Source organism: Rhineura floridana, chromosome 6, assembly GCF_030035675.1.
Source record: "Rhineura floridana isolate rRhiFlo1 chromosome 6, rRhiFlo1.hap2, whole genome shotgun sequence".
In the NCBI taxonomy this organism is placed as follows: domain Eukaryota; kingdom Metazoa; phylum Chordata; class Lepidosauria; order Squamata; family Rhineuridae; genus Rhineura; species Rhineura floridana.
This window is the reverse complement of record NC_084485.1, coordinates 355,107-380,649: the sequence shown is the minus strand read 5'-3', so window position 1 is coordinate 380,649 and position 25,543 is coordinate 355,107. Positions and strand designations below refer to the sequence as shown.

Here is a 25,543-nt window from a genome sequence, read left to right as displayed (position 1 = left end):
CACAAAATGTGTCTAGTTGCATGTTAAGAATAAATCTTGGCCCAAGGCATTGCCTGTGCAGGAAATGCACTGCTGTAGTGCCCCTCCTTGTGATCTGGAGAGCCTGTCTTCCTAGTGCTGCAACATAATTAGCCCTTTTATGTTGGCGCATCATGTGGAACCCCTGGATCCCTTACACTGTTGCTGCAGCCAGCCAGATTTGTGCCTCTGACTCTTCCTACCAAGTGCAGAGCTTAATGTTTGTGTGTGTTGAACTTCCCCCTGGCAAGCTCATCTTAGGTCCTCTTTCTATTAAGGCAGATGGACAACCTATGGCCCTCCAGCCATTACTGTACTACCACCAGCCCTGTGCATTGGTCAAGCTGATGGGAAGTGGCGTACATCTGGAAGGTCCTAAGGATGTCAGCTAACTCACCTAGCTTGGTATCAATTGCAAATTCAGTGGAGCAATGGTTACCAATCTGTATGGCTTTAAACAAGAAGTAAGCCACAGTTGTGGAGGATAAGACTATCAATGGCAGCTAGTCACAATGGCCATGTTCTTTTCCCACTGTCAGAAGCACTATGCCTCTGAATACCAGTTGCTGGGAATCACAGGTGCAGTAAGAGGGATTCTGTTGTGTTCAGTTCCTGCTTGCGAGCCTCTCAGAAGAGGCATCTGGTTGGCCACCATGAGAAGAGGATGCTAGATTAGATGAGCCTTTAGTCTCATCACACAGGCCTCTTCGCTGTTATTATAGCAACGGGAATACTCAAGTCATTTATAAAGATGTTAAACAATACTGGACTTAGGACAGAACCACTTACCACTTCTTTCCAAGTTGGTGAGAAGCCACCGATTAGGACTCTTTGGTTCTGGGCTATCAACCAGCTACAAAGCTAGTCAAGCAGCATCACCGAGCCATTTCATATCAGTTTATGGCTGCAATGCTCTATCCACAGTATTTCCCTGAAGTACAAGATAGTCATTGTCCAAGCAGCTCAGTTTAGTCTGGCATGACTTGTTCTTGAGAAACCACTACTAGCTCTTTGCAAACACAGCATGCTTAGTGAACTATTCTAGAACCTTTTCCGGTATCTGCACTCAAGCTGAGCAGTCAATCCTCGCCTGGCTCCTCCTCTTTTTCAAGGTAGGGGGATGAGCAGATATCGCCTGTTCTCCAAGGGCTCGCTCAGAAGTATAGGCAGGAGAGCTTTGAGTGGAACCTTCTCTATGGACCACTTGGACACGGCCAAGGGTCCTGGCAGACCAATTAGACGACACTTCTGCCTGTTGCAGCAATGTAATGTCCTGTGCAAGACGCTGTAGGGTTTTGAATTGTATTTGCTTCTTTATTTCTTGTGTTTTATTCCTATCTGCACTCTTTAGGATCCAAACAGTTAACACAATAAAAATACAACAAAAGAAATAAAAGGAGGAATAAAAATACAATTAACATCAATATGGATATTTAACATAGGCATGCCATGGACCACCTGGATGAAGCTCGCTGAACGACATTCAGGAAGCCCTGGTATGCGGCATGTGCGTGCGCTCTGGCCGGCTAGGACTCCCGTTATTGGCAGGGCCGGCTTTCCGCTGGAATGCAACTGGCCGCCCGGGAGGGGAATTACTGCCTCTGCACCATGTCAGCTACAGAAAGAACACTCCCCCGCCAGGAGCTCCCTCCCTGCAATTTTAACCCTTTACGATGAGAAAAATTCATGGAGGAAAAGGCTATCAGTGGCTACTAGCCATGATGGCTGTGCTCTGCCACCCTAGTCAAAGGCAGCATGCTTCTGAAAACCAGTTGCCGGAAGCCCCAGGAGGGGAGAAATGGAGGGGTGGGTGGTAAGCACAAATCAGGGAGACAGACCACCCCCAAACTACAGTGCAGGCTCACGGGCACAGCTACAGGGAGAGAGAATGCATTTTTGACAGTCTTGTTTAATTCTTTTTTGTAAAGGGCACTAAGACTGAAAGGTGGTATAAAAACCATTCATAATAATCTCTGGCTGCCCCCTCCCTTCCACATGGGTGTAACATGAGGCTGCTGTGCCAAGGTGACACAAGCAACACTCTCTTGGGCACTGCATCTTCCTCCTCAAACCTGACAAACAAGGTTATGCTGCACTTAAAACTGCAGGGCAATTTTTCCATTGCTTACAACCTCACAAAATGCCCATGTTTACTGCTCACTTTCAGAAGAGGGGGACATGCTGTTGCCCACTCAACATCTGTACGGAAATCCTTGCATTGGGGCATTGTGTTCTGTGGGCGGCTCCATCTTCTGCCCTTTGCATCAGCAAGAAGCAGGACGTCCCTTCTCCCTCCAATGGGACGGTCCTGTTTCTGCTTCACCGCAGTCGGCAGCAGGCACTGCCTGGCCCCAAGCTGCACCTGCGCTGGCTGTACCATGCGCTGGCTGCCTGTGGGAGGAAAGAGGAAGCAGGAACCCCCCATAGGAGGAAAAGAGCCTTTAATGGAAAGAGTGTGTGTGTGTGTGTGTGTGTGTGCGCATGGGGGGTGGGTGACAGGTCCAGCCTGCGCCCTACTGCTGAGAGGCAGCAGCCCAATCCTGCCCTCCCCAGCCCCTCTCCCGAGAGACAGAGGCTGGCCAGGCAGCGTGCAGCTTTCCTTATGCCACAGAAGACATGGCAGAGGTGGGGGGTACTCAGTGCCCTCCTCCTCCAGCGGCGCACACTGGGGCCAAAGGCTCCAGGATCAGCTGCGTCCCACCTCCCACTCTGGGACCCACTCGGCCACTGCAGCTGTGGTCGCTGGCCCACAGGGGAAGCACCAGCTCTGAAGAAAGGGCTGCAAGTCTCCCTCAGAGGCCACCACAGGGAAGAGGAGGAACCTCCTTAGCTGCCTCAGGTCAAGCACAGTGGGGGGGGGGGGAGTGGCAAGCAAAGGCATGCCCAGGACTGCTCTGCCACACGCAACAGGAAAGGCCACACCCCTGGGGGGTGTCTGCAATGCTCAGGCTAACTCCGGGCACTGCCCTCGAGTGGCTTGTGGTTGCCTCTATGGGCCATACAAAGCAACGTGGGGGGAGGGCCTGCCACAGGGAGCAGGTCTCATGGCAAACAACAAAACAAACCAAAACACCCCCCCAGCATGGCAGGATTCTTCCCTGCAGTCCAAGAGGAGAATGGTTCCTTCCTCCCTCGCCAGCCAGCCAGCCAGGAATGGCCAGCTCAAGTCCTGCACCAGCGGGAGAGCAGGGGCTCCCGTCAGGCACTGCTGGGGTCAGCCGTAGTGGTAGACGAAATCGTAGCTGCTGGGCTCCTTGGGGACGGGCGGAGGCACCTCCGGGATCTGGATGTTCTCCAAGTCCAGCAGGCGCAGCTTCACCTCCATGCTCAGCAGTGTGTCGAGGTCACTCTTGGTTAGGTCGCTGGCCATGTCCTTCCCCAGGAGGGCGTTGAGGCCGTCAATCCAGACGCAGTACTGGGGGGAAGGGAGCCCTGAGATCAAGGAGGAGGTCATGCTGCCCCACCCCTTGCGTGCCATGGGGAGAACCCCAGCTGGCCTGCAGAGCCTTGCATCTCCCCTGGCAGCCCCTCTTCTTGGCTCCCCCGGCAGCCCCCTTCAAAGGAGGAAGGCAGGCGTGGCGGCCGTCCCACATTCCCGGCTCCCCGCTTTGGCCACTGAGAGGGGCTCCCCTGTCCCTCCATTGTGGCTCCTTCTCTGGCCCACTCAGGCCTCCTCCTGGCCTCTCTGCGGACTGAGCTAGCAGCTTATGTGCAACATGCATATATATGCATGGGGGGATTGAGTTGGTGAGCAGCTCTACGGCAGCCGTTGAGGGTTTGGAAAAAGCCACTTTATGTTGAGGTGGGGGACAAAGAAGCAGAGGGTAACCGAGGAAGGGATGAGGTTGGAAAAAGCAGGGTTAAAACAAATCAGGTGACTGGGCAGAAAGAGGAAGAGGAGAAACAGTGGAGAAAGCAGCCCAAATGGGTGAACAGAAACACAGGCCAGGCCGGCTCCGAGTCTCTCCAAGCGTCAGCCACAGGCCAGGGATGGCTCCCTTGCCTGGGCTACTAAAGCCCCTCTCCTTTCTTAATTGCAGGGCCAGGAAGCATCTCTTCCCCTCTCTGTGCCAAGGCAGGAGGAGAAAGTCCCAGAAACACTCCAATGGGGCTTGATTTGCACTGTCTTCCTTTTGCCACCTCTCAGGTTGTGTGGCTGCACTGACAGGGAGGCTGTTGCTTTCGGGTGACCAGGCTTGTTTATTTTACTACATTTATATGCCACCTTTTCTCAAAGGAGCTCAAAGAGGCACACCTCGTCCCCCTTCCATCTTATGCTCACAAGCCTGCGGTTTGTGAGGCTGAGTGACGGACACTGGCTTGCGGTCACCCAGTGAGTTTCACAGCAGGGTAAGCCCAGGTCTTCCTGGCCATGGACAGACACGCTGGGCCTGGCACCCCACTGGCTCTGTGCAGGCTCCCACCTTCCAAGGCTGCTGCACTTCCCGTGGGGATGTTTTATAAAGTAAGGGCCAAAGACTCGCCCTGCTGCCCATGTTCTCTGACGGCAGCAGAAGGCAGGCAGGCAACAGCTCAAGCTTCAGGGAGACTCACAACAGAGCCGAACGGGGCTCAACAGCACTGGGCGTTTGGCCCAGCACCATTCATTACCTGCTGGGATCAGAAGTGTCGCTGGCTCTGAACAGAGAGGCTCAGCGCTGAGGTGTCATGGAGAACCAGCCCCGGAATGACACCCCCCCCCCACACACACAGCATTTATCTAATCCCCCAGTAAAAACTACTGGCCACCTATTGGTCCCTGGCCATGGTCTGAAGGCACGTGAGGCCAGCTCCCTGCTGAAGCTAAGCAGGGCCAGGTCTGGTCAGCGCCTGGATGGGAGACCGCCTGGGAACCACATGTAAGCCGCCTTGGGTTTCTATCATGGGAACAAAGGCGGGGTAGAAATGTAATAAATAAATAATAAATAATCCACATTTTATCCCAGTTAGTTTCATAAGCTGATGATGTGCGATAGGAAGAAGCACAGCCTTTTGCCACCTTGAAGAATGCACTGCCAATCTATTTCACCAGACCAGCCCAAATTCAAGCATCATGAGAGGACTAATTTCTGTCTGTTCCTCCTGCAGCCCATCAACTTATTTTTTAAAGCCCCAAATGCCCTAGCCTTTCTTCAGAGAAGACAGCCTTGATCGTTTCAGTAATGATACTTTTCTATATCTTTCTCAGCTCTGTAGTGTCCTTTCTGAAATGGGGAGGCCAAAGGAACTTAGAATTTCCCATGTGGGCCCCCCAGAGACACAACTAGGACGAGGATGATCTCGTCTTAAGATGCAGCCTCAGCCTGGGGGAGCAGCCGAGTTAAGGGGCAAGAGCAGCAGCAGCAGCTCAGCACTCGGGAGGCAGAGGAGCACAGCGGTGAAGGGGAAAGCAGCCCACCCGCTCCGCTCCAGCCGCAGGAGGGAAGGGAGTTTGCACTGTGCTGCTCCCTCAGGAGACCTGGCAGGGGAGAAGTGGAACCGAAGGGGGGCGAGGTGAGCAGGGAGGCAATGCACTCAGGGAGAAAGGCTACTCCGCCAGCTCCTCCCAACCACCACCTTGCTCACCTCATATTTATTGGGTGCGATGAAGTTCAGGGTCTCATCTGGGTCATAGAGGATGGAGAAGGCCAACTCCAGGGCCTCCTACAGCAAAGAGAGAAGGAAAGAAGCTAGCTAGCAAGAGAGGCCAGGCCCCGCCCACAGGACAACCCCCCCTCCCCGCCAATGGCCCGCACCCCCCCCCCAAACACACATCCTTCCTCTGCGGCTACCTTGTTCTGCTTCAGGGCTCCCTTCTCTTTCATGTGGGGACAGTCTTTCCCAGTGACAACGGCCTTGATGTCTGCAACAGGGACTAGGGAACAAACAGGGTGGGGCTGCTGGTCAGGCTGGGTAAAAACAGCTAGGGAAGCCCCCTCCCCCCCTCCCTGGACAGAGAGAGCTCCTGCCTTTGGATTTCTTCTCAGTGGAGGCCCCGGAGGGCTGGTTGCTGTACTCTGCCCCCCACTCCCTCATGGGTCCAGCCTGAAACACCCTCCCACACACACACCACACACGTACTTTTCTCCTGCAGGGACTCCAAGGTCACCTCCCCTTGGGCGTTATCCTCCAGATCCCCGTAGTGGAGCATCTTGTGGTTCAAGGCCAGGCGGCAGTGCCAGAAGCGCTCTGCAACAACACACAGCCACAGCCCCCACCCCCAGGAGCAACTCAGGGGGTCTGGCCCACTGCTGCTCCCTCCCACCCGCTCGGTTGCCACGAGTCTTTCGAGGCCCCACCAGGAGCCTCCCTCTGGCACAGTCCATCCCTGGCAGCCAGCCACATGCTGCCGCCCCCGCCGCCCCCACCTCTCGCCCCGCTGCCCCCACCTTGCCTCCTCCGGTTCCCAATCTTGCGGAAGCTGCTCCCTTCACAGAGCCGGTTCAGACGCTGCTGCTTGATAAGCTCCACGATCTCGGGCTGGATCTTCTCCCGCAGTTCCCTGCGCAACGGCCACACAGCAGGAGAGTGACCATCAGCACCACCAGGAAGCCCCCCAAAAGAGAGCTCCTTGCTGCCTCCTCCCCCTCCCCGGAGGCACTCACATGATGGGCGGGGACTGGAAATCGTCCTGGCTCATCCGCTCCGACTGGCGTAAGCGCAGGATCTCCGAGTAGCTCAGGCCACGCAGTTTGCTCTTGAACTGGTCCAGGGAGCTGGGCTTGGAGGGCAGGGCCCGGGTGATCTGCTCCCGCACCACCTGCATCACCTGGCAGAGCAGCGGAGAGGAGGGGAGAGAGAGTGTCCCTGCTGGCCTGGACAGGAAGAGTGCAGGAGCCCGCAGGCGCAGGGGCCACACTGCAGCCAGCCCACAGCCCCCTTCCCTCCTGGTGCGTCCACCTTGTTGAAATCCTCGGCTGTGGCTCTCATCTCCTTCCACGTCTTGTTGAGGAGTTGGATGCAGATGGCAAAGAGCTCTTCAAAGGCGCGGTCGTGTGTGAAGAACATGGGGTGATAGTCGTCCCGGCCCTCGTTAGCTTTTCAGAGAAAGGAGGGTGGGGGAAGAGGGCAGTTAGAGCAGCCAAGGGGTGCAGCCTGCAATTCGGGGGAGGGGGGTGCCAGGGTGCAAGTGTCATCAAAATGCTTTGAAGAGACAGCAGCAGAAACATTAGCCACTTCAAACCTGTGTGTGAATTGAGAACTGCACAGAAATACCATGAAAATGGTTTTACCTATGATATTATATATGCATTAAACATTTTAGTACTAGGCCTAGAACTTTTTACATATAAAAAGTTACACATTTTAGTACTAGGCCTAGAATTCAACTTACTGAGAATTATAGAAAACTTTTTTTCTTTTTCTTTTAAGATCAAGGTTCTAGTCCTTTGGATCAGGATTCCAAAATACATGCTTATGTGGGCAATGCCTGTGCCACCTCAGAAGCCTGGAAGGTAGTTGGAAGACTTCTAAAAGGATGGCTCCAGTAACTTGCTGAGCTCCTGGCCTCACCATGGTGAGAAAACCAGAATACAATTACACAAAGCTAGATGAAGTAAAAGGGGCAAGATGAGAACCAGCAAGTGGAAACTGCAGGGAAACTTCTAAAAGGAAGAGATGTTGAAACGTGGAACAGATGGCTGCCTCAAGAGGTGGGACGGGCTCTCTTTTGCTGGAGGTATTTAAGCAGAGGCTCGCCTGCCCAACTTGGCAACGATGCTGTGGTTGCAAGATCCTGCACTGAGTGGGGGTTGGGCTAGATGACCTCCAGGGTACTCTACAACTTAGGATTCTGTTATAAAAATACAGGCCACAGAAGAGTTTGGATTGTGTCTGAATCCATGTTGGTACAGATTAAAAGGATGGATTAATTCTTCAGCAAGTTTTAAAAAAGCATTCCAATAAATGAAATTTACAAGCACAAATGAGTCCATACTGATGGCAGCCTGGTTAGAAATCAAAAGTCAAGGATACAACAAGGAGCACTCTTTTTACTGAAGTGGAAATCTCGACTCTTTTCTCTTTTTTTAAGGGCAGAAACTCTTGCAAGACAAGTGGCAACAAAACAAAGGAGGAATTGGAGGAGCAAATTCCTAAAAGACAACAAAGCATTTCTTTATAGAGAACTTCAAAAGCAGTTAAAGAGAATTCAGCCAGACATAATCACGAAAAGGTGGCAAGAGAGAAAGTTTTATAACTGACAACTAGAATCTGGACAGTTCCTGGGGCCAAAGGCCTAAAAAGGAAAAACCATTAATCTTTTCACTAAAAAGCATTCCCCCTCCCCTAAGAGCACAGCTCGGGGGGGGGCAGAAAAGGGGTACAGAACCTCCAGGTCCAGCAATAGAGAGATCCTGCAAATTGCGACCAACCCACCCACCTGCACCTCTGGGCTTCTCAAGGGCTGCTGCTGCTGCTGAGACCAGACTGGCCTTGGCTGAACCAAGCTTGCAATGAGCATTCTCTGCAAGCATGGAGAGCCTGTTTCAACCAATTGGCAACCTTCAGGGGCCACAATGCCGCTTCTGGAAAGGGCCAGAGGCAGGAGAGTTTGGAGCAACAGATGCCACGCTGTCTTTTGTATGGTAGGGGAAATTCCAGCCACACAGAAGTCAAAGGTTTTGACATACAGCCCACCCCCACAGCTCTCCACAAAGGCAAGCCATAGGCATTGCCACGGTTTAGTCTTAGATTCAGAGACGGTGTCTGGCTTCATCTTGTGGGAGTAAATTTCACATATGCCATTCGATTCTGCATCACTAGAGCATTAATTTTTGATATATTTTAAAATTTTTGGTAGCTTTTGGCAGATGCTAAATTGAGAAATCAGAAATGCACCACCAGTCTGCAACTTCATAAGAGTTTTGTATGTGAGCTTATGCGTGTCTGCTGCGTGGTAGTAATGCTTGCTTTGCAAAATACTGGAGATGGACCCTTCATCAGCAACCCGATTCTAAAAGCAGTTCTGGCAGTCTAGAATCATCGAAGCGTTTGCCAGTCATTTCCATTGTATGGGGTCCTCCAAGGTTTAGAACTACAGGCTGAAATTGTTCAGGATGCTTCCACACAATTTTGGCTGCTTTTGCATAAATAGGTTGATCAACAGTAACGACTACTGAGTTGTGTTCTGATTTTTCTTTGATGGCTACTGATTGGTGGAGCATTTCTAATTTCTCAATTTAGCATCTGCCATATTTGTGACATCACACAAACTGCCCTTCCTCCCAGTAGGAGCCCAGATATGGACTCAGATAATGAGTAAAGTGGTAAAATGCCTGTTATGCAGAACTGTTTGTGCAGTCACCATTTTCTATCACTGTTAACTCTCATTTCCTTACTTTTTTCAGTACAATGATTGCTGTAACCGTTTCTTATTTTTTCCTCAAAATATTATTTAATAAAGTAACTTTTAAACAAAAGAACAAAATAAAAATATTGTTATTACCAGATGTGTAAGAAATATATTTTCCCCCCGATATATTTTCTGGGAAATATTTTGGGAAGTCCATTTCTTTTTTCATTCCAAAAATAAACCACTTACCCAAGCTAATGGTAAATGAAATGTCAAAATCAGTGCAAAACAACCCAAACATTTGCAATGACATCTCACTTGACATGTTTTGAAAAAACCCCAAATATCCCCCTCCCCCCCTTATCTTGGGAATTTGTGCAACGTTTTCTGCATTCCACTAGGCTGTTAAAAAGTTCCCATGTGAAAACTATTTGTCAGAACAGTTAGCAAGTAAAACAAATGAGATGCTTTCTAATTTCTTTGTTTAGCATCTGCCATATTTGTGATGTCACACAAACCAAAAGCTACCAAAATTAAAGTAGTATCATAACAAAAATTAATGTTCTAGTGAAGCAGAATCAAATGGCATATGTGAAATTTACTCCCTTGAGATAAAACTGACCCCTCCCCCCCTGTCTTCAGCTGTCTGGCTCTAGGACCGAGTTGGAAAGACACACTCCAGCCAGGGGAATGCACTCAGAGAGGCATGAAGCGCGGCTGAGAGGGCCAGGCACAGCAACGTCTCGGCCTTCAGGCCCAAAATTCTGTCCCCCATCACCACCCCTGTTCTAATGCTCAAGAACAGCTCTCCAGCAGTCCTGAAAGCAGCAGGATCTTTGTAAGCCCAGGGAGAAGCCTGGGCCCAGTCTTAGCGAACAGGAGGGCCCTCTTCCTGGAACTGGTTCCAGCTTCCAAGATGAGAGTCAGCTCCCCCCTTCACTTACGAAGTTCTCCGACCTGCAGGATCTCACAAAGCATCTTGGTGAGCTCGATGGCGCTGCGTCCAAAGGGGCACTCGTGCTTGTCCTCCCGGCTGGAGTTCTCCAGGACAATCTGCCAGCAGGAAGAGGAGACCGTGAGGGAGGGCAGGGGACTGGCACAGAAGGCTTGCCCTCAATGGGGAGAGAGGCCCCTTCCTTCCCCACTTACCCTGACATAGGTATCCCGGTGGCATTTGGCCAGGTATAGCATGTTGTCCAAGGCCAGCATCCCTGGTGGGGTCTGGGTGAAGTCCAGAGCAGGGTTGACGTGGTTCTGTGCACGAAAGAAGCCACACAGATCAGCCCTGTCCTCTGGCCTCCAATACATCCTCTGGCCTGGGTTCATCCTCACGGGCAAGGGTGTCCCTACCGTGAAGCCAAGCATCTTGTAGTCCTTGGTGTACATGGCTTTGCGCTTCTCTGTCCCGCCCCCAGCAATGCTGCTGCCCTCCGACTCGGCATCAAAGGCGATTCTTCGCAGCTCAAAAATGATGTCTCTTTGGGCCTGGCAAACAGGAAGTGGGGGGCAGAGAAAGGGCAGAGAGTGAGCCCAACAGGCAGGCAGCTGCTGTGCACCCAGCGCAGGAAGGAGCAGCCCCTCCAGTCACCTGATCACTGGGGTCCATCTTGGTCATCATCCGCTCTTCCAGGAGGTTAAAGGTCAGGACCTGAAGCACATACAGCTGATGGGCCATCTCCGTTTTGATTGGGCGGTTACCTCTGATTACATGCTGTGGGATGAGGGTAGGGAAAGTGACAAGGGAGAAGAGCCCCTCCCCTCCCCACTCTGACACAGCTAATACCCCCTTGCAGCCACTGACCAAGGTTGGATGTGTTTGGCCAGGGGAAAACAGAAGGTCCTCTGCACCCAGCACAAGCCACTCCTTGCACCAGTGTGTCATCTGCCTTGCTGGGCCAGAGATCAGGCAACGGGAGGGCTATTGAGACTGAGCTCCCTGATGGGTCTACCGAGGTAACGTATGTGGATCGCTTCAAATGCCCCCGTTCTGCTACATAAATGCCAACTATTGGTCGCACCTTTGGCCCAGAGTCCGATACTCACTGCCAAGATGATGGAGCGCAGGTGCTTCTGGGCAAAGATGTTTGCCATCTCCTGTTAGGAATGTACAGACAAAAGGACAAGCTGATGAGAGACAGACAGACAGCCATCCAATCTTGCCCCGTCTCCAGGAGGCAGAGGTGTGCTGAGCAGGACAGCCATTCCTGGTGAGTCTGCTCCAAGCACAGCCAACTCTGCCTTCCAGCCAGCCTGCCCAGTCAAGGGGCCAGTCCTACCTCGAGCATTCTGGCTGCCTATTACCTGCAGGAGGAGAAAAGCCACACCAGTGGGTACCACTGGGCACACTTAGAAGCACCACATGGAGGCCTGAACCCTCACTGAGGAGCCCAGGCCTTCTCCACTCCCGTAGAAGCAGCGCTCTAGCAAAAGGCTGTTTCTGGGCTCTTCTGTCTCGTACCCCCCTCCTGTGTGCCTGCAGAGCACCGTCCTGCTACCTCCCAAACACGACGCAGCAGCGACAAAGCAAAGAAGGGGTGGGGAGAAACAGTGACTTGGTTCACATGCCACGCTAAGCCAAACCATGGTTTAGCTCTCTCAGGACTAACTATGAGCTGTAATCATGGTTTGCCCTATGGTTTACCGCCCATGGTTTGTCTGGGAGAACTAAACCACGGGGCAGAGTTCAGAAAACACCCTAAGCCAAACCACAGCTTAGCCGAGTGTCACGTAGCAGCAACGCGCCCACGATCTCCTCTCCCAGAGTCCACGTGCTGGTCGTGCTATGCCACAGCTGGGCTTAGCACCACGGCGAGCTGGGCCCCGGAAAGGCAGAGTGGGAGGGAGCGGGAAACAGCTGGTCCACTCCGCCACTCCCGGGGAGGAGCAGGGCTGCCTCCAGGGCACTCATTTATTCATAGAAGACCACCATTCCTTCACCTTCTCTAGCAGAGGAAGGTTTACTTACAGTGCAAGGCAGGTCTAGTGGGTGAAGAAGCTTCTCCTGCTGCTGACAGAAAGCACAAAGGCAGGAAGAGAAGCAGACAGCAGAGTTAGCAACGAGCCCCTTGGGGGGGCGCATGGGCAGACGGGCAGACAGAGAGAAGCAGCACCACACGGCACATCAAGGGACTGGCCAGCTACCAACACAGCGGCAGCATCAGCTGGGAAGGCAGGCCTTCTCTCTCCCCACTTGGGGCCCCACACAACAGTGAAGGCCTCCAACAGCTGGTGCCCTTCCCCGTGCCCAGCCACAGCACCAGCTGGCCAGTGCAGGGGGCTTGCCACCAACCTGTCTCTTGTCCTCAGGTGCCTTCAGAAAGAGGGCGTTGATCAAGGCAATGGCATACGTCTGGATCTCCTGGTTTGAACTGCAGGAGGAGGGCAAAGACAGAGAAAGAGGGCAGGGACGAGGTGACTGACAGGCCGCTTCCATCGCCCTCTTAGCTCAGAGGTCCTTTGTGCCAACAGGAGGTCCAGCGCTCAGAGCCACAGGGACACGCAGAGGGCTGCAAAGGGGAACCGCAAGGATTGCGATACTCACACCTGCAGGTGGGAGATAAGCTGCCCCACAGTGATCTCTTCTGCAATCTTCTGGTACAGGCTCTGGCTGTTCAGCACCACGCTTTCCAGGATGGCCAAGGAGCGCTGCAAGATGGAGACATCCACCGTTGGCTGGCTCACATACCCTGCAATCTGCAGGTGGAGAGAGAAGGTGTTGAGAGCAGAGCCTAGAGTCTACAAAACTCCCACTGCAACCCCCAAACACTACCACTTTGCCTGCCATTTACTCCCAAGGAGACTGTACCTGTCTGATGAAGGTGAGGGGCACCATATCCCAAGAGATAATGCCATGGTCCATGAGCTCCAGGAAGGCTGTCAGGGTGAATGCCAGCATCTCACTGTAGCTGCAAGGGGCGGGGAGGGTGGAGGGGGAGACAGACAACCTGAGCAGCAGGAGAGTTCAGCCAGGGGGAGGCATCCTGAGGACTCCCTTCCCCACTTGCCAGCTCCCAACCACAGAATCATTCCACAGGAATACCAGCTGTGGCCCAACAATGTCTTGGCAACTCCACATCAGCCCAAAGTGGGCAATGAGAAAGGAAGGTTCCTCGTGCCTCCTCAGACCTCAAAGGCCAGAGGCAGACCTTTGCCGCTCTGCTGTGGCTTCATGAGCCACCTGCAGGAAGTGGCACAGAATGTGGAACCCAAACGTCTGTGGTCTGAGGAAGCCAGGGAGGGGCTGCGAAAAACTTCCAAGTGGTCAGGAGACGAGGGCCCTGCCTGGACTCCCCTGCTGAAATCTGTTGCTTCTCCTACTTCATCTCTGCACCATTCCTTCCTTGCCAGGAAGTTCCACTTTCTGTGAAAGTCCAAATATTGATGAAAAAAATATACAAGTGTGTTTGCTTCTACAATTGAAATTGGCACACTGCCCTGGCGAAGGGCAAGTCACCCACGGCGCTCAGAACAATCGAAAAAACAATGAATGGCAGAAACGGAGGATTCATTCACATCACCGACAAGCTCGCTGGGATAATCACCAGAACTCCCAGCTATGCTAGCTCAAGCCCTCTCACCAAAAGCCAACGTGAATTTTTATATATTTTATCATTTAGAAAAATGTTATGTGCCTTCAAGTCAATTACAACTTATGGCAACCCTATGCATCTGTGACCTCCAAGAGCATCTGTTGTGAACCACCCTGTCCAGATCTTGTAAGTTTAAGTCTGTGGCTTCCTTGATGGAATCAATCCATCTCTTGTTTGGCCTTCCTCTTTTTCTACTCCCTTCTGTTTTCCCCTGCATCATTGTCTTTTATAGTGAATCATGTCTTCTCATGATGTGTCCAAAGTAGGATAACCTCAGTTTCATCATTTTAGCTTCTAGTGACAGTTCTGGTTTAATTTGTTCTAACACCCAATTATTTGTCTTTTTTGCAGTCCATGGTATCTTCAAAGCTCTCCTCCAACACTACATTTCAAATGTTGATCTTTCTCTTATCCTTTTTTCACTGTCCTCACATCCATACATAGAGATCGGGAATACCATGGTCTGATCCTGACTTTAGTGTTCAATGATACATCTTTGCATTTGAGGATCTTTTCTAGTTCTCTCACAGCTGCCCTCCCCAGTCCTAGCCTTCTGATTTCTTGACTATTCTCTCCATTGTGGTTAATGACTATGCCAAGGTATTGATAATCCTTAACAAGTTCAATGTCCTCATTGTCAACTTTAAAGTTACATAAATCTTCTGTTGTCATTATTTTAGTCTTCTTGACATTCAGCTGTAGTCCTGCTTTTGTGCTTTCCTCTTGAACTTTCATCAGCATTCGTTTCAAATCATTACTGGTTTCTGCTGAGAGTATGGTATCGTCTGCATATCTTAAATTAAAATGTATATACCACTTAATAAAAAAACCTTAGGCAATTTACATAATACAATAAAATATTAATTAAAATAGCAATAAAACAGACTTTAAAAAAATTAAACATAATAACATTACCAAAATATTTAAGAAATCAACAATTTAAAAAACATAATAAAATTACAAGCCTGGGTTGGCTTGCCTAAACAAAAATGTTTTTAGCAGGTACTGAAAACAATGCAGCAAAGGCACTTGCTTCATATGAATGGGTTGGGAGTTCCAGAGTTTCCGTGAGGACACGCCAAAGGAACGGCTCCTTCCTGGTGCAGAACAAGCTTGACGTGGCACTTCTGAAGTGCCCAGTTTGAAGACTGAAGTGGCCACATTTGGAGCAAGGCGATCCTTCAGGTCAGCTTGTCCCAAGCTGTTAAGGATTGTATATACGAAAAGTAACACCTTGAATTTGTCCCAGAAATGAACTGGCAGGCAGCGCACATCTTTTGAGCAGGGGTGTCACATGCTGAGAGGATCTTACAGCCACTTGCAATCATGCTGCAGCATTCTGCACTAACCAGACACAAGGGAAGCCCCATGTAGAATGCACTGCAGTAGTCCAATCCGGAAGTCTATTATAAAATAGTTTATAATTTTTTATAATTATATTTTATAACAATTTAAAATGTCATAATGTTTATGTTATCAAAATGAGTTATTAGGATTACTTTATATTTTGAAGTGATGTTGTGTTTGAGTGACAGTTATCGTAATTATTGTAATGATATTTCAATTTTTGTTGTGTTGAGAACCGTTTCAGGGATATTTACATGGAAAAGCAGCATACAAATTGAAATAATAAGTAATAGCAAATAAATAAGTCATCAATGCCTAAAGTCTTGCGATCAGGCTATCCTGGCCCAGGAATGGCTGTGGTTGTTGCACCAGTTTCAGCTGGCAGAAGGCACTCCTAGCCACAGGCCTCCAGTGACAAAGCTGGACGCAGAAGCACCCCCCCACCGGGACTGTTCACCTGCTCCTCCACAGAATGCACAACCCCATCTGGGGCAGGCAACAGGCCTTCTCTTCTCTTTTCTGCAACATGGGAATTACGCACCTGTCTTGCAGTCTATTTAACCCTAATCCAGCCCCCACCACATCCATGGACCAGTCCACAGCCTGGGTGGGTTCTCCTAACTCAGCTCTATTTCTCCATAACCTCTGAGTGCCATCAGCATACTGATGACAGCCTGCCCCAAATCTTTTACATGACTGCTCCCAGCAGCCTCAGACAGTAAATAGTACCAGGATAAAACAGTAGCCTACCTGCCAGGGACTGAAGAGCCCTCTCCCAGTCCTCCTCTCTGACTTGGCCACGTAGGTAAGGCCAAAGTGGCTGTAAACTCACACAGGGCCCCCAACTCCCGTTCCATGGAGATGGCCCAGGAGGATGCCACGGTGGATGGATTAACTTGGATTTCTGCACTGAGCAGGGGGCTGGAATCGATTGCCTTATAGGCCCCTTCCAACACTACTCTTCTACAATTCTATGGCTTCAAACGCTAACAAGAATGTTCTGCACCACTTCCGGAAGACCCCAAAGAGATCCGAGTGTGGTTTCTGACATTTGCTAATGTTGCTGCACTGAGTAATGAAGAGAATCCCCAGCCCCGCAAGGACTGCCTTCGGGGTGACATCCTCTTTTCTATCTGCAGGCCTTTCACTTCCCTGAACATCCCAGACAGTGAACAGTCTCAGATCCCAACTGCCTGCTGCTAACTCTGCCCCCCGGAGGAGGAGCAAAGCACTCAAATGGGGCTGTGGAAGAGGAGAAGCTGCAGCTGAAGAGAAAAGGGTGGAGCGGACAGAGCGGCAGGGCCCAACTGCCTTCTCCACTCAGCGGTCGGCTCCGCACTGCAATAGCCCCTGCCCAAGGAGGACAGGCCACCAGGCCCAACAAACGGCTGGGGAGGGACCCACCTGCCTCCAGATGGAAGGCCACTGGAATGCCCAGGCGTGAGGGGAACACAAAGCAACCACCCCCTTCTGCCCCCCAAAAAGATGGCATGTGCTGCTGCTGCACGTCCCGCTTCAGGGGCAGCCGGGCACTTACTGGGAGAGGAGCTTGGTGCCACTTTCCATGAGGCGGGTGAGCACTGCGATGCCATCCATGTTGATGAACTCGGTGGCAAAGGTCACATCCGCAGAGAGTTTGGCCAGCTCCTTCATGGCCTCCAGTCGGGCCTCCATGCTGTGCGACTGGGTCCGATCCATCAACTGCCGGGCAGCCCTGGACTGGGAGACGGGCAAGAGCTAATCCCCTGTAGACACACACACACCCAGCACCCCCACCTCAGCCTGGCAGAAGGCTGGTTGCCAGGGAGTAAGGGGTGGTGATCTCATTCCACTAACCCCAGCCAGCCGGGCCAAACCCCAAGAAAGGAGGTTCCCCCCAAGGAAACAAGCAGGCAGCCCTGCCCACACCTACCGGGGAAACCGCCAGCTGAAGGATGGTCCCATTTCTGATGTCACATCGAGTCTGTTAGTCAAAAAAGAGAGGCTCCTCTCAGCATCACCGGGAGGGGGGGGAGTGGAGATGGGCAGGACTCCTGGACTGCTCCGCCTCCTTAGCAGGCCTCCCGTGTACTTCCTTACCCCCACCCACAAGCCATGGAGTCCTGCTGTCCCCTCTCCACTGCCAGCACACACCAACCTGCTCCGTGATGTACAGCTGCGGCCCATCAGCATAGCGGAGCGTGTAGTACGCAGGGTTGGGCAGTGACCACCTAGAAGCGGGGAAAGACCACACCAGCCTTCTCACCCAGGAATCACGCATGTGTGCGTGCATGCGTGTACGTGGGGTGGGGACAAGCAGCGACACCCAGGAGCAGCAAGACGGTTGAAGGGCCTCTAGAGGCACAGCAGGGCCAGGACTCTCTTTGGACCCCAGCCAAGGGGGGTTATTTGGTAGGAGGCAGGCAGGGAGGGACAGGCCAGCCAGCATTCACTCAGACTCACCCATCGCACACTTCCTTGATGATGGACGACAGGGGCCGCTTCTGAGAGGTCGGGGGGCAAGAAAGAAAAAGAGAACCCTGAACTGCAACACACACTTGGACCGAGTTCTACCTATCCTCCCCCCCAACTCCAGGACGTTCCTCCCAAAGGCTCCCGTTGGGTCCACAGCAAAGCTCCGGCCCACACTTCGCCCACTCACCATTCAAGGCCTGCCTGTAACCTCACCTGATCTATCTCCAGCAGCTGGGCATTGGCACCAGGCCACTCCACGGCCACCTTGACAATGTCTGAGGGAGGTGGCATCTCCCCAGACTTTTGAGTATCTCACAGATGGGGAGAGGAGTGGGCCTCCCAAACCTGTCAAGAGGGCAAAGGACTGTGAGCCTTTGGGAACCGGCTCTGCCAGAGACCAGTCCACTCAAGCGGGCACTCCACCTTTCCCTGTGCCATGATCCAAGCAGCAGCAGCAGCCACTGCTGGAGCCCCCTCCCAAGGGCAAGGAAGGGCCTGAGGCACTCCACTCCTCGCTCATATTGGCCGCTCATGTCAAGACCTCCCCAGCAAGGGAGAGACCAGGCTCCAGGTCCCAGGTCCCCTCCATCATCCCTGGGCTCAGCAGCGGTGAGGGCTGCTCAAGATGAGCCACGCACCACCTCTTGGTGCACTCGCAGGTCCGATTCAGAGCAACCCTCCTTAACCCAGGAGAGCAAAGAACGTCACAGCCTGTGGGGTCCCCGTATAGAGAGGGTAGAACACCTGCCTTCCCCAAGGACCAGCGGATGCCAGAAGTAAGGACGCTGCCTGACTCACGGCCAGAACAGTCGGAAGCTCAGAGCAAGCCACAGCTCGCCCAATGAATGACAGCCCCACCTTCCTACTACAGGACCCAACTGGCAAGGGCCTGAGAACAAGGCAGGGCAGAGCTGCCCAGATGCCCCAGCTCTGCTATTTTGTTCCTGGTGCCAAGGCGAAAGCGCGGAGCAGGAAAGTCCCCTCCTCTCCCCACTCTGGGAACCTGCAACACACCTAGCCATGGAGTGTCCCTACCAAGAGATGCCAACCACCTGGACAATCCAGCAATAACAATAGATCCAGGCAGATAGCCCTGCCTGGCTCCAAGGCCAGAAGATGTGGCCCCGGCAACTCTTTGCCTTGGAGGGGCTGCAGCAGCAACGGCCGCCGCCACTGCACTACCAGCCTGCTATTCAAGGCCAGGCTGCTTTAATCCTCTCACGGGCGGTGGCTGCTCTGAGAGGGGAGGATGCAGCCATAGGATGCCACTGCCTTCCTCTCTGCTCAGAATGACAACCACAATACAGGGTTTTCCAGGACAGTCCCTGCTGCTCCAACTTGTCGGAGATCTGAGTTACCCGTTCATCTGATGAACTTTCATAGCTTTGCTACTAGACGTATGCCGTTGTGTGCTGTTTACGTTTTTGAACAATTTTTCCAGCAGCCAGAAGCAGTTTGAAATATGTGACCATTGTTGTTATGTGCCTTTAAGTCGATTATGACTTATGACAACCCTATGAATCATTGACCTCCAATAGCGTCTGTTATAAACCACCCTGTCCAGATCCTGTAAATGCACACTCTGGCTTATATAGGACACCCAAACAAAACTGCTTGTACCTGAATAATGGAAAATATTTTAAATATCAGGGCACTAAAACTGTTCACATACTAATTTTAGTGTGCCTACACAGCTACACACGTTTCCCAGACAGTGTCACCTAAAGAGTCAACTGCAGTTTCAACTTTAGATTTAATTAGTACTGTATCTATTCCAATTGCCTAGTTTCATAAATTCTGTTCGCTCATTAGCTGTCACGTATTTTTTTTTAAAGAATGCATTTCTTAAAGTGGAAAATGTTCCACCCTGTAACATTAGACAGAGTATTCCATCAGACAAGGCAAGACACCAAACAAGGTTACTGGTCGTGGTGCTGCCAAATCCACAAGTGCTCTCAGGAGCACGGAGGCAGCTCACACAACCATCTGGCCCAAGGGGCAGCCATGGGGCCCAGAGGCTGCAGCTGCGGCCACCAGTCCCTGCTACGCAATTTCCCCATCCCAAACCAGACGCTCCCCTCCAACATTACACCCCCAAAGCTGAGAAATGTTCCACACCTGCAACTCCTCTTCTTCCTCCTCCACAGGCTGTCCTGTGGAGATGTGCAGCAACCTAAGCAAGGAGAGCTGGCATTTGGAGACAGTAACAGGCAGGCATTAACATTCCTAGAACCATCAAACAAACCCAGCAGTGGGATGAGCTGAAGCCTCTACTAAGTAAACGCTGAGCCAGTTTCCCTTTTCCTTTGCCCCCACCAGACCACGAAGGGAGGTCCTCCCACTGCCCTGGTCACATCCCTGCAGCTGACTTTTGAGAATCAGTTCCACACCTGTCACAAGTCTCCTGGCAACATTCACCCTTGTCTACAGTGATGAGGGGAGAAATGAGCTCAGGGGGCAATAGGGGACTGTAGACTCCAGCCTGCCTCTTCTACCAAGGTTAAGGGGAGGTAGGTTTGCAGCTGCCCTTCCGTGCTCCCACGCAGCAGAGAAACAGCAACACGGCCACAAGTCTGGCAAGTTCACACCCCAAGCAGAAGCTGGCTGTCATAAGCAGAGAGTGCCAAACCCTACGAGGAACCAGCATTATTCTGGGAAGGGAAGTACAGAAAATGGAGATTTGAAACCAAGGGAAATTCTCAAAGATGTTTATGGTCAGCCTATTTATGCAGTCCTAGCCCGCAGCACTGCCCAGGAAGCCATCAGCAACGACAGCGGTCTTCCCTGTAGGAAGAAGTATGCTTCAAAGCATTGTGCAGGGACACAGAATCACTCCCAGTGTGAGCAACACAGAGGGTCTGCATGTGAGGGAGAGGAGCCTCCAGAGTGAACACAGAGATTGAGCGGGTCCAGAATATGCAGCAAGGTGCCCTTTGTTGTTCACAGGAAAAGCAGAAAGAGGCAGCAATTCCTTCATTGCAGGCCAAGCCACTTGCAAATAGTTTTGGGGCATGAGTAGGAGACTCCCCCACTGCGACTAAAGAGAGGCTGCTGCCCCACAGAAAGCGAGAGATGCATTCTGGGGAGTTGCACTTCTCTTGGGCTGCAGAGGAGGCCTGAGCCACTCTGCCCCACGAGCCCCCCCCCCCGACTTGAGCAGGTGCAGAAGACCAAGAGATCCTCCTCGTCAAAGGAGTCCAACTCAAGGGCCATTTCCTCTCCACGACGCCCGCCTGGCGTGCCGCAGAAATAAAGCCCAGAGGAACCAACTGACCGGTGCCAGGGAGGGGCTCTGTGTAGACACGCAGGGCAGAGGGCCGGACAGGAGGTCCAACGGGGGGGCCGACATTTGGGCCGCCGGGGGTGGCACTTCTGGCAGCCGCCTCCCGAGGTTCTCCACTCGGGCCTTATAAACGCGGCCGGCGGCTCTGGGTTCTTGACAAGAGGAAAGCAGCACCCAGGTGAAAGGCAGGGCCGAAGAACCCCCGAGACCCCGCCAGTATCCCGGAGGAGGAGAGCACTGGGGCCGGATCAGGCCCAAAGTCCGCCCAGACCGGGACCTTCTTCACGCAGGAGCCACCCGGGGCCCCCCATGGACGGACGGACAACGGACGGGGAAGGGGAGCTCAGCGCCGCCTCGGCGCTCCTCTCCGCCCGCTTCCCAGCAGCCGAGCGCGGGAGGGACGGAGCGAGCCCCTCGGCAGAGAGCCGGGCCAGGCCAGGCTAGGCTACGCTAAGGGCCCGCTGCCCCGCGGCGCGTCCGGATGACCCCAATAGCGGGATGGGTCGGGGCGCAGGGAGAGAGTCAGAGAGGCCAGCCAGTCGGCCCGGAGCCGCAGCCAGCCGCGAAGGCGAGAGGAGCGTGCCAAGGCCCTCCTGTGGGCGGCCGGGGGGAGGGTCCGGCCCCCCGCTCGAGGAGCCCCACATGGCCTCCGCCCCCTTGCGGCCCCCGGCACCTGGGAGGGCAGGACGGGGCGGGCCTCGCGTCGCAGGCAGGTCCTCGAGCGGGCAGGCGAGCCAGGCCGGAGGAGAGCGAAGCCGAAGAGGACTCCGCCCCGCGCTGCTCACCCGACTGCCTGGCCGGCCGGGACGCTCCACTCCGCCGTCGCCAAACTCCTTCCCTGCTTTGTCCCGCCTCCGAGCCATGGCCGCACACCCATTGGAGCATGTTACCTGCCACTCAAGAGCGGCCCCCGCGCCCGTTGGCTGCTACTCAGCTCCATCTCTTTAGCAGGGGGGGTGTAGCCTTGTCGCCGAGCACTGGGTGCCATGGAGACCGCAGAGCTCGGGAGTTGCCTGGGCAACACGCCCCGCCTCCGAGGGAGAGGGCAGTTCCGCTTGTGCCGGAAGTGTTGGCGGAGGAGCGTCTTGCCGACTGGCGCTTCCGGTTCCGCTTACTAGAGGCCGCGCGTCTTTGGTTTGTCAAGCGGCAGCGGGAAGCGGAGCGAAGGAAGCCGAGAGGCTCGAAGCGGCAGAGAGAAGGGAAGAGAAAGGAAAACCGCCGCCATGGTGAGCGAGCGGGGGAGGGGGCTTGCCGTGGGGCTGATGTGGCGGTCCTCCCCCCTTCACTGCCCCTTCACTGCTCCCTCGGCCTTTCTCTCCCTCAGACGGTGGGCAAGAGCAGCAAGATGCTTCAGCACATCGACTACCGCATGCGGTGCATCCTGCAGGACGGGCGCGTCTTCATCGGCACCTTCAAGGCCTTCGACAAGCACATGAACCTCATCCTCTGCGACTGCGACGAGTTCCGAAAGATCAAGTGAGCGGCGGAGGGAGGAGGAGGAAGGCCTGGATTCCTCCTTCCGGAACCGCGGAGGGCCGCCTGCCCTTTTGCGCTCATCCAACTCTCTCCCTTCCGGAGGCACAGGCCAGGTGTTGGGGGGGCGGACAGGGGCCCGCGGAAAAGAAGGCGAAGAATAAGACTCGCCCAGCTAAGCTAAAGAATTTCCAGGCAGAAGCGTTGAGGGCAGGCCTGGGCCATAATAGTTGCCTAAATATCTCAGTCCGTCATGCCAAAGGGTTGCAGTGGTGGCTGTGCTTCTGCTGCACCGTAATCTGGAGGCCCTGCACCGCTCCCCCATTTGTGCCCTGTTCCAGGCTGCATGCTAGCTAGTTTCCCTGCCTTCAAGTTTCTCCTGTTCTCTCTGTGTGGCATGAGGTGCCACTCCTGTGAGGTGCCAACAGGTCACCCCTGAAACTGGGGGACTGCAAGATCCCTTTGTAGGTTATGGGGGCGCCTGGGCTCAGTGACACAGAGTGTGTTGTTTGTGTCTTCCTTTCTCCCAGGCCCAAGAACTCCAAGCAGCCAGAACGTGAGGAGAAACGAGTCTTGGGGCTGGTGTTGCTGCGAGGAGAGAATCTGGTTTCCATGACAGTTGAGGGGCCACCCCCAAAAGACGTAAGGGGAGCGAGATTAGGGAATCTTAGTAAGCGGGTAGTGATGGCCCTGTTTGAAATCCCAAGGTGTTACCTAAATCTGGTTTGCTTGTTTTGTTCTAAAATACTTGCATTCTCGTTTTCAATCTGAGAGGATCAACAAGGCAGTTCAGCAATATTTTTATATTGAAAAATATGTCGGTGATATCTTGCTCTATCTATTGGGAATAGCATAGAATCAAAAATCAAACCCTGGAGAACTTAAACTGACTTAGGGAAGGCAGAAGAGGAGGAGGATCTGCACTAGAAATGTTGAAAGAATTGTCTGTTTACTAGAAAAAAGAACGCGCTGTGAAGACTAAGGCCTAACAAGCCAAGCTAGAAAGGTGGGCTGGTGGCAGCAGATAGGAGGGCAAAATGGTCCTTGGTGTGGCAGTAGGAAGAAAGCAACTGCAGCAGAGGGAGGTGCAAGGGAGCGTAGAGAACGGAAGCCAGGACTGGAGGTTGGGAAGGTGCTGGAGGAAAAGAAAGTTGAGGCGGTAATTCTTTCTGGTTCATGGTGGAGCATGGCAGTTTTGTGCCAAGATGCACCTTGAAAATGTGCTCTTTCTGCAGTAACTCTTTGGCTCTTTCAGACTGGCATTGCTCGTGTGCCCCTGGCTGGAGCAGCAGGAGGACCTGGTGTTGGCAGAGCTGCCGGGAGAGGTGTACCCGCAGGAGCTCCCATGCCCCAGGCACCTGCAGGCTTAGCTGGCCCTGTGCGGGGTGTTGGTGGACCATCCCAACAGGTACGTAGGAGAGGTATCTTCTAATAACGGGTTTGAGAGGGTTGCTTCTGCAACGGTTCAGGCCGTACGCATGGGATGTTTGTGGAGGAAGCCATCGCTTGGGACCTCATTTTCAGGAGCTCTCTGAAGCCTTTTTTCCCTCCCAGGTGATGACCCCTCAGAGTCGAGGGACTGTTGCTGCGGCAGCAGCTGCTGCAACCGCCAGCATTGCAGGAGCCCCCACTCAGTATGCGCCAGGCCGTGGAGGCCCTCCTCCACCTATGGGCAGGGGCACTCCGCCTCCAGGTAAGCAAGCCTCCCACCAACACCATCCTCGTGCTGGTGGGGCCTGTGATGAAGTGGCAATAACTGAGCACTGTGAAGAGATGGTGTCAAAGCAGGATTACTCTGAGGTTCCCTTGGGGACTAATGCGGGGGGGGTGCAGCTGGAGGGGAACTGAAGCTGTTTCCTTTTCATTGCAGGAATGATGGGACCCCCTCCTGGCATGAGGCCCCCCATGGGCCCCCCCATGGGCATGCCCCCAGGCCGAGGCTCACCAATGGGCATGCCACCTCCTGGAATGAGGCCTCCTCCCCCCGGCATGAGAGGTGAGTTGGTTTGGGGCCTGACTGACAGGCATACAGCCGACTTGGTTTGGTTGTCTTTGGCCAACCAACTTCGCTGCTCGCCTGCCCGTTGGCTTTTCTGTGAAAAAACGTCCTGCTTGAGGACAGCAAAAGCCCTCGGCCAGCCCCTCCAGGCAGAGGCAAGGTTCCCCTTGAGGTGCAAGGGCTGAAGACTGTCATTTCTGAAGCTGATGGTGCCTCTGCTCTGTCCTTTCTAGGTCCCCCTCCTCCTGGTATGCGCCCACCTAGGCCCTGAGATGAGCTGTGTGAAGGGAGCAGAATGCCGGCATCTGGAGTCTGTCTTGCGCGCCCTGAGGGGAACTCGGGGGAGGGACTGTGTATGTTTTCTATTTTGCGGGGGCGGGGGGGTTATTATGTTCTTTTTAATAAAAGTTGAGAAATTTGCTGCTCTCGTGTTGTAGTTCTTTCTCAGCTTGAGGAAAGTAAGCAAGCCTGCCTGGGCTTCCAAAGGGATCTGGCTGGCCACTGTGGACTGCTGGGCCAGATGGTTTCCTTGTGGTCTGATCCATCTGCCGCAGGGCTCTTGTGCTCCTGGCTGGCCAAGCCACCATCACTGAATACAGTGCCTTGCAAAAGTAATCAGAACCCTGACCAATGCTCTCGTATTACTAAATTACAAATGGTACATGGTAATTTCGTTCTGTACGATATTGTATTTTGAAACACTGAAACTCACAATTATTGTAAAGTGACATTGGTTTTATGTTGGGAAACGTTTGTGAGAAACATAACAAACTGAAACATGTTGCTTGCATAAGTATTCAACCCCTGTGCTGTGGAAGCTCCCAGGTTCTACCTGTGAACCATTAAAGTTGCTATCACATTGTCAGGATAAAAGCCCCACTGTTGAAGGATCATTGGTCAGTCTGTGGATCTGAAGGAAAATTGAAGACTAAAGAGCATTCTACATAAGTGAGAGATAATGTAATACAAATGCATGGATTAGGAAAAGGGTACAAAATAATATCCAAGTGTTCGGATATCCTAGTAAGCACAGTTGGATCAATAATCAGGAAGTGGAAGTTGCATCACACCGACTGCCAAGAAAAGGCCAGCAATCACTTAGAAGGCGC

The 25,543-nt window shown here is 53.0% G+C and overlaps 2 protein-coding genes across 14 annotated transcripts; one reads left to right on the top strand and one right to left on the bottom strand.

Annotated features, from left to right (window-relative positions):
• Positions 1–1,311: 1,311 nt before the first annotated feature.
• On the bottom strand, positions 1,312–21,825 carry ELMO2 (engulfment and cell motility 2). 13 transcript variants are annotated; one of them, XM_061630680.1, is made up of 23 exons: positions 20,954–21,726; positions 20,070–20,330; positions 17,893–18,024; positions 17,668–17,708; positions 17,363–17,435; positions 17,138–17,188; positions 16,763–16,944; positions 13,095–13,194; positions 12,831–12,982; positions 12,579–12,657; positions 12,255–12,296; positions 11,333–11,383; positions 10,878–11,000; positions 10,640–10,774; positions 10,439–10,543; positions 10,234–10,342; positions 6,898–7,034; positions 6,603–6,766; positions 6,387–6,499; positions 6,079–6,186; positions 5,790–5,872; positions 5,584–5,661; positions 1,312–3,433 (listed from the first exon to the last, which is right to left on the bottom strand). In XM_061630680.1, the coding sequence occupies exons 3-23, from the start codon at positions 17,968–17,970 to the stop codon at positions 3,233–3,235; spliced, it is 2,205 nt and encodes a 734-aa protein (XP_061486664.1). In that variant the 5' UTR covers positions 17,971–18,024; positions 20,070–20,330; positions 20,954–21,726; the 3' UTR covers positions 1,312–3,232. The 13 variants fall into 13 exon arrangements, with proteins under 13 accessions (XP_061486664.1, XP_061486665.1, XP_061486662.1 ...); XM_061630681.1 differs by having other exon boundaries at positions 21,636–21,708; XM_061630678.1 differs by lacking the exons at positions 20,070–20,330; positions 20,954–21,726 and adding an exon at positions 21,748–21,813.
• A 164-nt stretch (positions 21,826–21,989) lies between these two features.
• Positions 21,990–24,823, top strand: SNRPB (small nuclear ribonucleoprotein polypeptides B and B1). The gene is made up of 7 exons (XM_061630170.1): positions 21,990–22,188; positions 22,287–22,438; positions 22,966–23,077; positions 23,691–23,843; positions 23,990–24,128; positions 24,306–24,431; positions 24,668–24,823. Exons 1-7 carry the CDS (start codon positions 22,186–22,188, stop codon positions 24,703–24,705), a joined length of 723 nt encoding a protein of 240 aa, XP_061486154.1. The 5' UTR covers positions 21,990–22,185; the 3' UTR covers positions 24,706–24,823.
• Positions 24,824–25,543: the final 720 nt, after the last annotated feature.